Below are 14,084 nucleotides of genomic sequence, written 5' to 3'. Positions count from 1 at the left end.
GTCATAGCCACCAGCACACACTGGCCTCTGTCGCCAAGCGAGATCTCTTGCCAGGTCCCCTGCCCAGTCTGTCTTTCCAGGCCACACTGGTGTGAGCAGCTGGTGGCATTTCCTGACGTAGGGCCAGGCAGCAGTGCCCACAGTGTGGAAGACTCTTCCACCAGGGCCAGCGGGTGTCATTAGACAGGAAAGATAAGGACAAAACCATCACCATTTGCTAACAATATAGAAGGAAAACCAAAGAGAATCAATGAAAGACTACAATAATTAAATAAGATTTTAATAAGGCAACCAAAATAAACATACAAAAATCAGACAGCTTTTTATCAAAAACAACTTGAAGAATAGTCTTAGATGGAAAGATGACTTACTATAAAGATATAAATTCTCCTGATGGTGGGGCAGGGGGCGTGGGAGGCGGAAGCGCGCTGGGAAAGCCAGCCAGGGGCAGCAGGAGCTCCAACTCCTCACCAGTCGGAAGAGCTACAGATCTAGGAAAAGCAGCCTGTCCACAAACACACAGCCGCATGGTGTCCTGCGAGGGGGACCCCAGCTGGCAGGCCCACCTGCTCTCCTGGGCTGGGGACCTGGGGTGGGGGGCTGGCCTTGGGGACCCCTGGGCCTCTGAGGCCCTCCCTCTGGCATGTGACGTGAGTTTGCACTCACGGCCACCCCATCTCCACTGGCGAGGGTCTGGGGTATCTTCTTTTGTTCCATTTTCTTTGAAAGCAGGAAGAGTGGAGTATAAAGCACAAAACACTGAAACCATGAAGAGTTTACTTCAACCCAGGGAAGCTTCCAAACCAGAGGGAGGTGAGGGTGGGGCTGCTCCCGGTTACGACCACAGTGGACACCAGCAGTGTCTGCTGCCCAGCCCCGTGCTGGGGCCTCGGGCTCCAGGGTGGTCCCCTGGGCCAGCTCAGCCATCCTCTGGCCACCTGCCCATGGCAGTGGTTCAGCCTCTCGGGGCAAGTTTCCTCCTCTGAGAAACGAGCTGGCCCAATCAGACAATGGACTCCAAGTGCCAAGGTGCTCACTGCAGTGGGCCCGAATGACCCCGCGGGTGCCCCAGGGCCCTGCAGGAAGGAGGGTCTGCACCTTTTGTAGCCAGGAAAACCGAGGCTCGGGAAGTCAAGTGGTTGCCAGCGCTGGAAGCTCAGTCTTTAGAAACAGATTCTCAACCATGTCCCTTGGACGCTCTGAAGTTCTCCGGGCTATTTGGAAAAATAAGAACTGGTCCTCATTGGTTCAGCACCACCCCAGGAGAGCTTGTGTCACATCTTTGCTGGCCCATGGTGACCCAGGGTGGCCACGGTCACAGCGTGGACAAGGTGACAGAGGGGCCCACACCACAGAGGTCAGAGGACACTGAGTGACCAACTCTCCTGCTGCTGACACAGGCCTCGTGAGCTGGACTGACTCGAGGTCGGGCAACGCTGAATCGGGAACCCACGCGTGGGAGCTCCCAGCCGAGCCCGTGGGCCGAGGGGGAGGCAGGAGTGGCCGGGGCAGGCTGCGCTGACCCCTATCTGGGCTGCAATCGGACTGTGGCCGGCGCTGTGGGGACAGGCCACACTCGTGAAAGGGTTTGCTGGGCACACAGCACTCAGCACTTCACCTACGTTGGGAATGAAACGATGAAACACAACATGTGTGAAGTAATTTGTGAACAATTGAGGGTTGGAGACTAAATTGTCCAGACATTCAAATCATGACTAGTTTTTCCTTTGGAAACATTTCCTCGATAGAAACTTTCAGTTCCACAAAAAAAGTATTAAAATAGATTTTTCCCCCTTAAAAATCTTAAACTATGGCATTTGGTCTCTGTGCAAACAGGTTATAATTTGATTATGTGATAAAGAGAGTGGAGCTAATAGAGCATCGGACTGGAGTCCCCACCTCCTTAGCAAAGCAGAGCTCTGCAGAGTCGTCAGATCAGAAAACCCCCCATTAGGAGCAGTCTGCTACGTCTCGGGCAGCTGTATCTGAAAATTGAACATGCAAAATTCCAGTTATCCCAAGTCCCATACTTCATCAGGAAGATGTGACCATCTAAGTTTCCTCTGCACCCCGAAGCCACAGCATCCCAGGTCAGCCCTCCGGGAACCACCTCTGGTCACCTCTGCAGGGAGGAGCCAGGCAGCGGCTGAAGCATAGAGGCGCACGTTCAGAAAGCAGCGGAAATTTCTGGTGTCTTCTGGAACTTGAGTTTGACGCCCATGAATTAATTAGTTCAATTAGCTTCATTAGATTTAGCTGAATGTGTGCTGGTGCCACTACAGCTTTGGTTTCAAACTTCCTACGACGGGTTTGTTGTGGGAGAACTCGGACCACCAGGATCCCCTCTCCAGCACGCCGCTCTCCTGGAGGATGCTGCCCCAGAGGTTCTTGTAGAGCTGCAGAGAGACAGATGCTCGTAAGCGGAGGGCAGACACAGCAAAGAGACGCCGCTGATGGCCCAGTGCGCAAACGCAACTCCCCTTGTAAGTTTTTGTTAAAAACACAGGAAATTCTCTACTGTTGCTTTTTAGAAAAATCTTAAGATGATTTCATTTATATGAACTTTAAGTAGAAAACAATTAGAAAATTCAATTATATGAAGTACCATAAATCATATTTATGATGAAAGTCACTCCTCGCCCTTGCCTTTGGAAATGACTACGGAGGGTGGGACTGTGCATAGGCAGGCCTTGTTGTGTGGCCCCCGGGTCCTGGGCCACCGCGCCTGGCACGCACTGCCCTCTTGTCCTGCCTGGGCACCAGCCCACCGGCACTCCTCTCCGGACTCCGGACTCCAGGGGAGAGCTCTTATCTCAGAGGGAGGTCGTGAGAGTGAAACGTAGCTGAGAACTGAGACTTTGGCCACTCAAGACACAGAGGGTCAGAGCTCGGGCTGAGCGGCGGCCAGGGCAGATGACCCAGTCCATGGACTCGGGGAATGTTCTATTTTCCATCTGGCTGATGTCCACCAATTTTACTTTTAGGGAACTGCTCTGCCCGCACCTGCTAAATGCGCTCCCCAACTCCTCCAACGCCGTGCTAGTCTAGGCTCCCACAGACACACACTCAGGCCACTCCTCTGCGGCTCACAAATTCCAGGTGACATTTCAGACTTTGGAGCTCTGGGCTTCATTTAATGATTGTCTTAAATAATCTCCCACAGATGTGTTTGTTCATCTAAAGTGAATTTCTAACCTGGTAGCACCTGGTTAAAACATCAGTTCCTTAAAACCAGGAGAGACGCACGTTTTATAAACCATCCTGCCAGGGGATGTCTCCAGTTGGTGCCGGTTTTAACTATGACTATGAACCCCAGAGTCAGAGGGGGTCCCTCTGTCACGGGGACAGGCTCTCCTTTCCTCTCGGCCACTCCCCTGCCTCCGCAGAGCAGGGCACAGTGCTTAGGTGCTCTAGCCTCTCGGGGTGCCTTCTGTGCGGGACAGACCTGTGTGCTGGAGGGTCCTCCGTGGCAGACCTGTATCTCCTTCTCGAATGCCCACCCGCCTGTGTGCCTGGTGAACAACCCACTGGGCTTCTCCACATCTCGGGTTCCTAGCAGGAAAGCGGACACGATCGCACACACCATGTGGGACCTAGGAGGATGTCCGGTGGCCAGCACCCCTGCTGCAGGACAGCAGGCTGTCCCTGGCCACGACTGTGCCATCATCGTTCCTGCTCCAGGAACTCTCACCTCCCATCCTGCACGCCAACCCCTGGTCTCATGGCATACCTGCCCCAACCCAGGTGAGGCCAGTGCCACGTTGAGGCCAGCACCTGCCCCGCCCTGGATAAGTCCGTACGGCCTCTTAAAGTGCCGATCTCAGCACCCCACGAGGGCAGATGGAGGCTCCCGCCTATTCATGTCCAGTCTCCACCTCAGCAGAGCCCCTGGTTCCACAGATACCTGAGCAGAAGGAACACGGTCTTGGGGGGCTGGGGTGGGATAAATCCTGTTCCAGGGCTCACAACCATGGGACCTCAGGCACGTAACCCGAACACTGCAATGCCACAGCCCTGCAGCAGAGGAGGGGCCACAGCCACAAGGGTGCAGAGGTGCTGGCAGCCACCGAGGGAACCTGTGAGCAGCAGGGCGCAGACATTGCCACTCGGAGAGGGAGACTCGCAGGCTCGGGGTTGAGTGCCATGGGAGTTACAGAGCAGGGCCAGGACAAATGCCTGGGATGACACCGGAGCTGGAGGCTGGAGGAGGCCTCTCGGAGGAGGTGGCATTTGGGCTCAGGCCCAGTGAACAGGAGCAACAGGCACAAAGGCCCTGGGAGGCACCAGCCCTGTGGCGGGAGGGACGAGGGAGGGCTGTGAAGCTGGAGTCAAGGCTGGGGGTGGGGGACACGGTGTAAACAGGCCTGGAGAACACAGAGGCCTCGGGGCTCATCTGGGCAGTGGCCCGACTCCACCTGCTTCCTAGAAATCATTCTGAACACGGCGGGCAAGAGGAGACCTCGGGGAGCCCCTCGGAAGCTGCCAGGGAAGCACAGGGGCCGAGGGGAGAGTGTTGGGGGCAGAGACGACAAGGGGATTCGAGGTGCGGGAGAGACTTGAACGTGAGAGGCCCGCATGGCGGCAGGTAGGGGGTCCCAGGACTGGGGCGGCCACGCAGGAGGGGAAGGGATGGAGGCTGCAGCGCTATCCCTGCACAGGCCTGTGATGACTTTCGACCTCGGCCTGCAAGGGCAGAAGATGCTCCCACTGCATCGCATCTCGAGAGGAAGAGGCAGCAGGGCTGGCAAGTCCCCGAAGCCACGGAGCCAGTGGCCAAGAACCACGGAGCCAGTGGCCAAGAACCACACTGTGATCACCCCGACTTCTCCTGGCCCCTGTCAGCTCTGCAGACTCAAATCAGCCCCCCGGCAGCCCCGCCCTTGGCCCCAGCCCAGTCCTGGGGGCTCCCCTCACCTCTCCGTCGGATTTGCCAATGGGTGAGTCCAGCACAAAGTCAGGAGGAGCGATCACGTCTACCAGGGCAACTGCATCGTCTTTCAGCTGTTGGAAAACAAAGTCCACACACTTGGCAACTGCCAGGAATTTCCATAGTGACCAGTGAGTAACACCCTCGGCCCGACGGTTGCTATGCCCCCCAGCAATGGGTAACCTGAGCAGGCACACACAGCTCCGTTACTAACATCATCCTTTTGCTGGCCGGATTACAGATTCCCTTAGTGTATGTGCATATTTTGACCATGTTGCTATCCACTCAAGACTTCCAATGCTTGTTTTTTTCCCAACAAGGTAGGGAATGCTCATAAAAGTGACAACTCTGCAGCTCACTAATTAGCAACTGTCTTCAGGTGTTTGTCTCTCATCCCTGACTTACCTGGGCAGCTGATGTTCCAACACAGGAAAGTACGTCCAGAAAATATGTAACAGAGAAAGTATTTATGACACCTGGAAAAGTCATACTACTACGAAGGCTCTTCAGCTGCAGTTTTACTACTCTCCTGTTCCATTATAGAAATTATTCTACAGTATGACAAATAAAACTTATGTGAGAAGACTCCCAAGTATTTCCTTGAAATGCAAAAAATTTTTATTAAAATAACTTATTAAATGCCACAGCCACACCGCGTAGAACACTGGAATGGGGAACCACCTTAACGACATAGATCAAAAACGATGGGCCAGCACAGGCAACAAAACCATCACAAACAGCAGGGAGTGCGCCTTTCTGACGGAGGTGCCGCATGCGCCCTCTGCACGGGCCCAGGCCAGGCCGCCGCTCCGGAGGGGAAGCCCTCGGCAGAGCAGGGCTCCGAGACTCCCAGACCAGGGGTCGGCAAGCGCCTTCTGTAAAGCGCCAGGTGGCAGATGTTTTCGGCTTTGTGGGCAGTGGTCTCTGCGACCACCATTCACTTCTGCCACAAAGCACCAAGATGCCCGAAGACGATGCTCAGGTGGACAGCAGGACCCGGCTGTGTTTGCCGGCCCTGGCCTAGAAGACGGCCAGCCGGCACTACCCCCTGGATGGCACAGGCCTCACCGAAAAAGCAAGGACCAGGCTTTGCCAATGCCGGGTGGAGGCATGGTGTGGACAGGCACACACAAAGCCGCCTGCAATGCCAGCCTGCCTTGGCCACAGCCACCAACTGCCTCAGCAGGCGCTGGAGGGCAGGTTAACAGCGGTGGCCTTTTTTTATAAACAGCAACTCCGCACCGTGGAAGACCCAGGACAAACCCTCCCTGTCACTGCCTTTCTTTCAGAGGAGTGAAAGTCTGCAATTACAGACACAGCGATGGGGGTGTACGGAATGAATCCCGGGAGAGGCTCAGAGCCAGTCACAAGGGCATTCCCTGGTCCCAGGTCCACTTTGAGAGCAGTGAAAGGGGAGAGACGAGGGAGCGTGTCCAGTCGCCGGAGGTGCTAAAGCGCAGGCAGCACTGATCCGGGTCCTGCCACGGAAGTGGAGTGACAACTCAACCGACAGCAGCTGCACCACTCAACATGGCAGCCATGGGCACAGGTGGCTCTTTATGTTAAATTCATTAAAATTAAAGGACACTTGAAATCCTTGGCGATACCAGGCATGTTCCAACCACCAGCAGCCCCATGTGGCTGCAGTGACCGTGGACAGAGCAGCCAGGACGTCCCCGTAGGAAGGCCCTGGGCGTGGGGCTGGCCATTGACTTCCTGCACAACGCACTAAAAGAACAAACAAGGCAACATCACGGGACAAATTTAAGTTGGAGCTCGAGTAGCCCAAACACCCAGCGTGGCTGCAAGAGGCATACGAGGGGCCGACGTGTGCAGACCCAGAGATGCCCTGTGACTTTCTCTTTTGCTATTAATATGACAAAATGTCTGACATGGGCGTGTTTCTTGCAGTCTTCCTGTTTCCCCGATGTTGAATGCATGGGATGTGTGGGAGGCAAAGGTGGAGCGCGCTAACACGTGGGCGACTGCACGTAACACAGGTGAACGCAGAATCGGGGAGGGTGACCGGCTTACCTGGGAACACAGGGTCAGGATGGCGCTCTCCACCACTTTACCTGCCTGCGGGCTGGAGAAGTATCCACCTGTAAGCACAAGCCCGGTCACACTCGGGTCTGGCATCCTCAGTCCAAAGCAACAAACCCTGAGGATGTTTTCCAAATTCATCCCACCAGAGGCCTGTTTGTGTGGGGGGCCTTGTGGTAGGGGGTGCTACCTGGAGCTCACCCCAGCAGGACAGGCCTGGCAGAGCCGGGAGGCTGGGCCAGTTCCTTCGAAGGAGCAAGTGCCAAAGGGCCTCCCAGGCAGAGGAGCCTGCGCACACAGGAGGCGCAGGGCGTGGGGGTGCCCAGAACCACCGCCCATGGTGGCAGGGTGGGGCTGAGGCTGGGAGGGGCCGTGTGAAGCCCCTGGGGGACTGGGCAGGTGCAGCTCTGCTGTGGGTTCTTAGCAGGTCCAGGGAGAGCACACTGATACCCTTGAGAATGCACTTATGGTGGAACCTACGCTCATGATGATTTCTGAAGACAACTGTCTGCCGCCCAGGAGTTTATCTCAGACAGCAAGAAGGCTCCTGCTCTGCCCTCAACCATCTGCCTAGACCCCCTCACGCCTTCCTCAGTTTAACCTGTGCACTCTCAGGCCTCTGGTCTGTGGGGCAAGAGCTGGTTCTTGGTGAGGGAAGGGGATCCTGCCCTTCATAAGCCCAGGTACATACAACATGTGAATGGGTACACGGCGTGTCTGTAGTAGTAAAAATTCATGGGCAGGGGAATAGGAAAAAATATTTAAAAAGGCTCTTTAGGGGGCAATATTAAAAAAAGGTTGAGAAACACTGGTTTAGCCCATTCCCTCCAGAACTCCAGGAATCAGCCCAAGCACTCCTCCTCCAGGAAGCCTTCCAGAGTTCTGTCTGGGCACTCCTAGGCTCATGTCTATCTGGGCCCACAGGGCCTGGAGTGCAGCTTCGGCAGAGCCCAGCACACCACCCCATGGGAGCACCCTGGAAGTACTCTCCAAGCTCAACAGGACCCTGAGTGAAGGGAAAACTGCACGTCATCAGCACCATCCGGCCACTTCTTTGCCCCTTATGCTGGACTCACTGTGGGATCTGGGCTCTGTTCTGTCCCCAGCCTCCCTCAGCTGTGGTAAGTGCTCAGCAAGTCCACGTGGAAGCAATGCCATGCCGGGAAAGCAGAGCTTCCTAGATACAGCGGGTGCCCAGTCCCCAGGGGCGGTGGGGCCTCACCTTGGTAGAGCACAGCCGTGTGCCGGCTCAGGGACCACAGGGCATACAGGGCGTTGAGCCGGCCCAGCACGGCCCGCAGCGAGGGCGGCACACCCAGCTGGTGCGTGTGCTCGTGGAACCTTTGCACCACTGTGAGCTCCATGAACGCCAGGGCCAAGGAGCGGCAGTAGTACACCTGGAAAACAAGACAGAGCCACCAGTGGCCACGGGAAGGCAGCGCCGTTTCAGCCGCAATTCAGACTTTATGGTGGAAGAAATTCAGGGACACACGCTTTGGGTCTGTGTTCTGGTGCGCGTCCGAGGGGGACAGTAACATGAAGTGAAGCAGTGTATGGACATGACATGGTAGGAGAAATGTTTTTCTAAAACACAAGGGAAAAGGCCGTGCAAGGAGAACCCAGGATGGGAGCAGGCTTGGGCCTTGACGTGCTGAGGCCTCAGGCTGCTCCATGGCCGCACTCAGCTTGGTTCGGTCTAGAACTTGGGGTGGCACCAGCATAGAGTGCACAGGGCCTGGGGCAGGCTGGGGACACTGCTGCTGCTGGAGTGTGCCAATGTCCCAGGAGCCCTGTTGAGCTCCTCCAGGAACCCGGCCGATGGTGACTTCTCACTGTCCAAGGGTATGGCCACAGGCCTCTCCTCCAAAGCTTCTAAAGCCACAGTCTCTCTCCCACTCACATGGGAATGGCCACAGAGGGGCCAAGGTGGGACAGGCCCCAGCGAAACCCTGTGCGCATCACAAGACCTGGTGCTGGCTGGGTGGGCAGAGCAGGGACTCACTAAGAACCTCTCACTCCCAGCTTTTTCTTTTTTGACCAACACCCAAAACAATTGTATTACATTTTCTTTCCTCATCTCTAATTTATCATCTTACCAGATTTTTTTAAATTAGGAAAACAACATATGCATTGCTTGTCTTAGAATGAGCACACACCACTTTTGAAATTTAAAGACTAATCCAGCAAAGTGAAGAATGGGGTGGAGATGACAAACTGCCACGAGAGACCCTGGCCAACTGCCTGGCACATGACGCTACCCCCAAACCTTTTGCAATGAAGTGGGGTACACAGCAGCACACCAGGGAGGAGGTGCTAAACCCAAGCAGGTGACCAGGGAGGGAGCCTAATTTCCAAGGCCTGGCCTGGACTTCAGGAGCCAACACAGGGTCTCTGGCTGCGATACCCACTGAGACCAGGAGCCTCGGGAGAACAGACGGGGGGAAGATGCTTTTGCCCTGTGCCGGCTGCCAGCCTTACTGGTCCTGGCCAAGACCCCTGCTGGGCCACACACACTACAGGGCGGGCCATCCACGGGTGCCAGGAAGGCTCCTGTCCTGCTTCCTGCTGTGCAAGTAGCAGGAGGGCCAGCTGGGGCCTTGGGTGCAGCTTGGCTCAGCCCTGCTCCTGCTCACGCACGGTGTGCACATGCCCTTGGTTTTGGCAGGATCTGGACTTGTGCTGGGGCAGGGGGAGGGGGACTGCAGGAGGGATCCCCACTAGGAGCAGCATCTAGATTTCCTGGAGCTCTGCTGAGTGGAGGTGGGGCCCTCAGACCCCTCGAAGAGCCTCTGCCAGGAGGCCGACAACGCATGCCATCGCGGGTGCTGCTGGCCGGGCACCACGCTACCGGCTGCCCAGGTCACCCCACCCTCCCTCAACCCATTCAACGAAACGGGCGGGAAACAGCCTGGACCCAGGGAGCCTGGCTCCTGCGTCCGCTAGAGCACAGTGATGCTGTCAAACCCAGCAGCACCCTCCGAACATGCTCCCACGCTGTGAACACCTCTCCTCTTGCTGCACGTGTCCTCTGAACCCAGAGGGAGGCCGATCCCAGGGGGCCTGGGCATAGGCAGGAGGCCATTCTCAGAACTGGGGCCAAACTCTGTGCACCCCCCTAGCCTCTCCCTCTTTTCACCCATGTGGACTTTCCAGTATTAAAGTGATGCTGTTTCATCTTGTTTTTCTGTGACAGTGACACTCTTCAATTTCAGCTGTGGCGTGGGTCAGACAGGCTAGTGGCAGGCTTGGGAAGGCAGCCCACCTGGAACCTCACTGCTGTCAAAAAATGCACTGTGAGTCCCACTGGGTTCTGGAACACAGATCCGGCAGCTGGCGGCAGCTAATGGCCTGGTCCTTGGAGGTAGGCAGAGCAGCTTCCAGACCCAATAGGCTTTGCAGATGTGTGTTCGGGCAAACGGCTTGACGTCCCCAAGCCTTAGTGTCTTCATCTGCAGAGGGGGAACCCCCAACGTTGCTGAGGAGCAGGCGAGATGGCTCTGGCGTGAACGCCTGCACAGCCCTCGGGCAGCACTCGTGCTGGTGGCTCTCAGTCCCTGGGATTTGGCATGTGTGGTGCGGCTTTGTGTTCTGCGAAATGTCCAGAGACAGCCGCCAGTCACCTGAACAGAGTCTGTCACTGCAACCAGCAGATCTGGCGACAACATGAACCAAGGTGGGTTGGGGCAGCAAGTGGCCCCACGGTGCTGACTCGGGGGATGGATGCCTCAGGTACAGTCCCCCAGCCACGGCCAAAGCGTCCCCAGGTCTTAGTTATGGCCGGTGCACTCAGGCCAGGCGTGTTCACGGCACCCGAGCCCCACTGCCCCCAAAAGCTGCACCACAGACTGGGCAGTGGGCTGGGGCTCTGCTCCAGGGAATCTTCCGGAACCATCTCTACTGTCCCTCTGGAGCCACGCTGTGTCACTGTCCCCAGTTAGAACTGTGACAAGGCACTTCCTGGACCTGGTGGAGCTGACGGTTGGCTGTCACTTTGCAGAAGTGAGCTTGGCACACCATGGACAGGGGGCCAGAATGCCTGGCCTCACCCTCCCCACATTGGTCCCAAGACCAGGCTCCCCATCATGAGCCTCCCCAGCAAACACCAGCCCAGGAGAGGAAGTGGGGTGCACCATCTGGTGCGCGCGAACGCCCCGGGATATCCATATTTTAACAGGTGATGGAAACTTCAGGCAAAAACGAACCCCAGGCTGTCCAAGTCCAGACGCTGGCTGGGCAGCGTGGGGGGCTCACGGCAGCAGACCCGGGCATTTCTCTCAGCCTCAACAGCCTTAACTAAAACATGAAATGACATGTGTAATGAGCCCAGTGTGTGGCTGCAGGGAGAAAAGATGTCCCTATCTGCCTTCTGATGGGCACATCTCTGGAGGGTCCCCAGGAACCTAACCCTAACGGGTTGGTCCCGGGGTGGAAAGGTGAGGCGGTGTCGGGGTGGGGAGACCCTACCACACGCCCTTTTATGTCTACTGGCTGCCGAACACGTGACAGTGTCATCCACTTGAAACGTGAGAGAGATGCATGCTTTAAGACCCTACTGTGTGCGTCTGGTAGACACTAAATGGCACTTGTCATTGGCAGGCACAAGTAAACCAAAAAAGTTAATAAACATCCCCCGCCAGGTCAAAGAGTAAGCATACTTTTTAACAGAAATGGCCAATAACTGCCCCGAAGGACACAGCTGTTCACCCTCCACTGAGCGCCACTGCCCCAGCCCGACAGTCTCGACGTGTGGCTCCAACCCGCAGCTCCCTGGCCATGGGGCTGTCCCAAGCCAGGCTGACGCCAGCGCAAAGGAGCTCCGTCCCGGTACTCTCTGCCAGTCACATGCTACACGCACTTCCCGGGTCTGCTGTTCATCTTCTGGTTTTGTTTAGAGTGTCTTTTCCTATTCAGAAATGTTGAACTTTTGTGCAGTTAAATCTGACAGTTTTCTTTTCTTTTATAGCTTCTAGGTTTCCTGTCTCTCTCAAGAAGGCTTGTCCCAAGGGGAGGTTATGTAAACATCCTCTGCAGTTTTCTTCCCATGCTACACCACGGGCGAAGGGACCGTGTCTCCCTCAGGTCCCCTGGCGTTCAGCCCAGGCCCCGAGAGCTCTCAGCTGTCGGAAACGTCCCTCTCGGGTCTGGAACACGAAGCCCCCTGGCGGTCATTACCTTCCCTTCCAGGCCTCGTGGCTGTGCCTCAGGGCTTGTGCCTGTGGGTGTCCGGTGGCTCCGCAGCTCTCCCCAGGGACACTGTCTCAGCTGGACACAGGACCAGGGCCCCTCCTGTGCCTCGAGACTCACTGACATGCTGGTGCCAAGTTCCCTAGTGAAGACCTGAAGGTGAATTGTTTCTCAACGCCCGAGCCCCACACTCGGGTGTTGTGAGGTCTCCTGCCAGGGTGCAGCAAGGCTGGGGCTGGAATGGTGTAAGCACCTGCAGAGATCTTCCAGGAAGTTTAAGGAACCAGATGTTGTGAGGAACAGGCCCCTCCTGTGCTCTTCATCTCTTCAGGGGTCTTGATTCATAGCTCAGGGCGGTGTCTCCACGTCCACCTTAGAATGGCGACTGGACCTGCAGCGGAACCAACGGGCACCACCGATTTCGCAAATGACCAAACCTGCTGCGCCTAGGCCAAGGTGGGTGCAGAAAATGGCCATCCCAGAAGGGTCATTTCAAGCCTCCGATTTCTGGTCACTGTGGCCCTAAACCAAAAGTTCTACTGACCGTGGCCATCTACTGAATTCATTTCTTTTAAGCCATAAAGTCAATGTGGGTTTCCTCGAGCTCAGCAGGAGGCTGTGAAGTCAGGAGCCCCTCTCTCTTCACTGCAGCCTAAAACTCCTGGGCTCAAGCCATCCTCCCATCTCAGCCTCCCGAGTGGCTGGGACTACAGGCACATCCCACCACGTTCAGCTAATTTTCTCTATTTTTAGTAGAGATGGGGTCTCTTGCTCGGACTGGTCTCGAACTCCTGGCCTCAAGCAATCCTCCCTGCTTGGCCTCCCAGAGTATCAGGATTACAGGTGTGAGCCACCGTGCCTGCTCCCCTTTCTTTCTTCTTATCTCCTCACCCTGGGCAGGTGTGTCCAGCGGCTTCCTAGAGATACCGACCAGAGGGTGATGCTGCCCCTTGAAGCAGTAGGGTGTGGGGCCTGGGGCCTTCGCAGGGGACAGGCAGACTCGGACCGGGTGACGGGGTGGCTTCAGTACTGAGCATGACACAGCCTCGCTGACCACGCCGAGGAGGAGGAACAGCAGCATCTCGCAAGCTTCTGTGCCTTCCTCACCCACGGCCACCCTGAGCGACGGCCTCCCATGTAGCTACGTAAGACAGAAATGGATTCACAGGACAACCAGACTCTGGCCACAACGAGGTGTTTTATAACAGGGTGTCTCTGCACTGTGGGGGGCCTGGAACGTGAGAGACAGCCCTGTCGAAGTGTGAGAATCAAAGCACTTCCCAAAGCCAACTAAAAGTCACCCCTGGATCATCTCCACCAGCCCCCTCGGTGCAGGCAATAATGACTTGAGAACAACCGAGTGCAGAACACGGTGACCCCTGTGAGTCAGGAGCCTTCTGAGGCCTCACAACGGTGTCCCGGGCTCTCCCCCGCTAACGTTCCAACTCCAGTAACAGCTCTGGTTATGGGCCAGATGTCATCAGATGCTGTAAGTGCATCATCCACCACTCCTTCCACCACCCCTTCCCATGTCACAGAGGAGCAAAGCAGCCGCAAGAAGTCCAGGCTATGCCCACGGCTACAGGATCCCGAAGGCCTGCAGCTGCCACAATGTTTGACTGCTCAGGGACACGACGGCAGAGGAAATAGAAGTAAATAATACAAAAAGCAATTTTTAAAACAAACACATACCTGGCAGTTGTTCCTTGCTTCAAAGTCATTGCTTCCTGATCTTTTCTCTCGAATTAATTTTTGATAACTTTCTTGGAGCAGGTAACAAACCAACCACTTGTACGCCGCCAAGGGGACTTCAAAAAACAAGAAACAGAAGGAAAAAAGTAACAATAGGGCATCTCATGTTTGTCACACAGGTACTCGCGGACCAGATGGCACTGCAAGCAGTCTGCAGGTCCGATTCTGCAGACAGAGA

General features: G+C 56.0%; 1 protein-coding gene across 2 annotated transcripts in view; it reads right to left on the bottom strand.

Annotated features, from left to right (window-relative positions):
* Nucleotides 1–292: 292 nt before the first annotated feature.
* ACOX3 (acyl-CoA oxidase 3, pristanoyl) overlaps nucleotides 293–14,084 on the bottom strand; it is a 51,438-nt gene continuing 37,646 nt past the window's right edge. For both annotated transcript variants that reach the window (XM_069496621.1, XM_069496619.1), the window contains exons 14-18: nucleotides 13,847–13,962; nucleotides 8,193–8,367; nucleotides 6,962–7,029; nucleotides 4,915–5,001; nucleotides 293–2,396 (exon numbers count right to left, since the gene is read on the bottom strand). In XM_069496621.1, the coding sequence (XP_069352722.1) occupies nucleotides 2,277–2,396; nucleotides 4,915–5,001; nucleotides 6,962–7,029; nucleotides 8,193–8,367; nucleotides 13,847–13,962 (566 nt within the window). In that variant the 3' untranslated portion in view covers nucleotides 293–2,276. The remainder of the gene's footprint in view (nucleotides 2,397–4,914; nucleotides 5,002–6,961; nucleotides 7,030–8,192; nucleotides 8,368–13,846; nucleotides 13,963–14,084) is intronic.

Source organism: Eulemur rufifrons, chromosome 20, assembly GCF_041146395.1.
Source record: "Eulemur rufifrons isolate Redbay chromosome 20, OSU_ERuf_1, whole genome shotgun sequence".
In the NCBI taxonomy this organism is placed as follows: Eukaryota; Metazoa; Chordata; class Mammalia; order Primates; family Lemuridae; genus Eulemur; species Eulemur rufifrons.
Note: the sequence above shows the minus strand (reverse complement) of the source record. Positions and strands in the feature narration are given on the sequence as shown.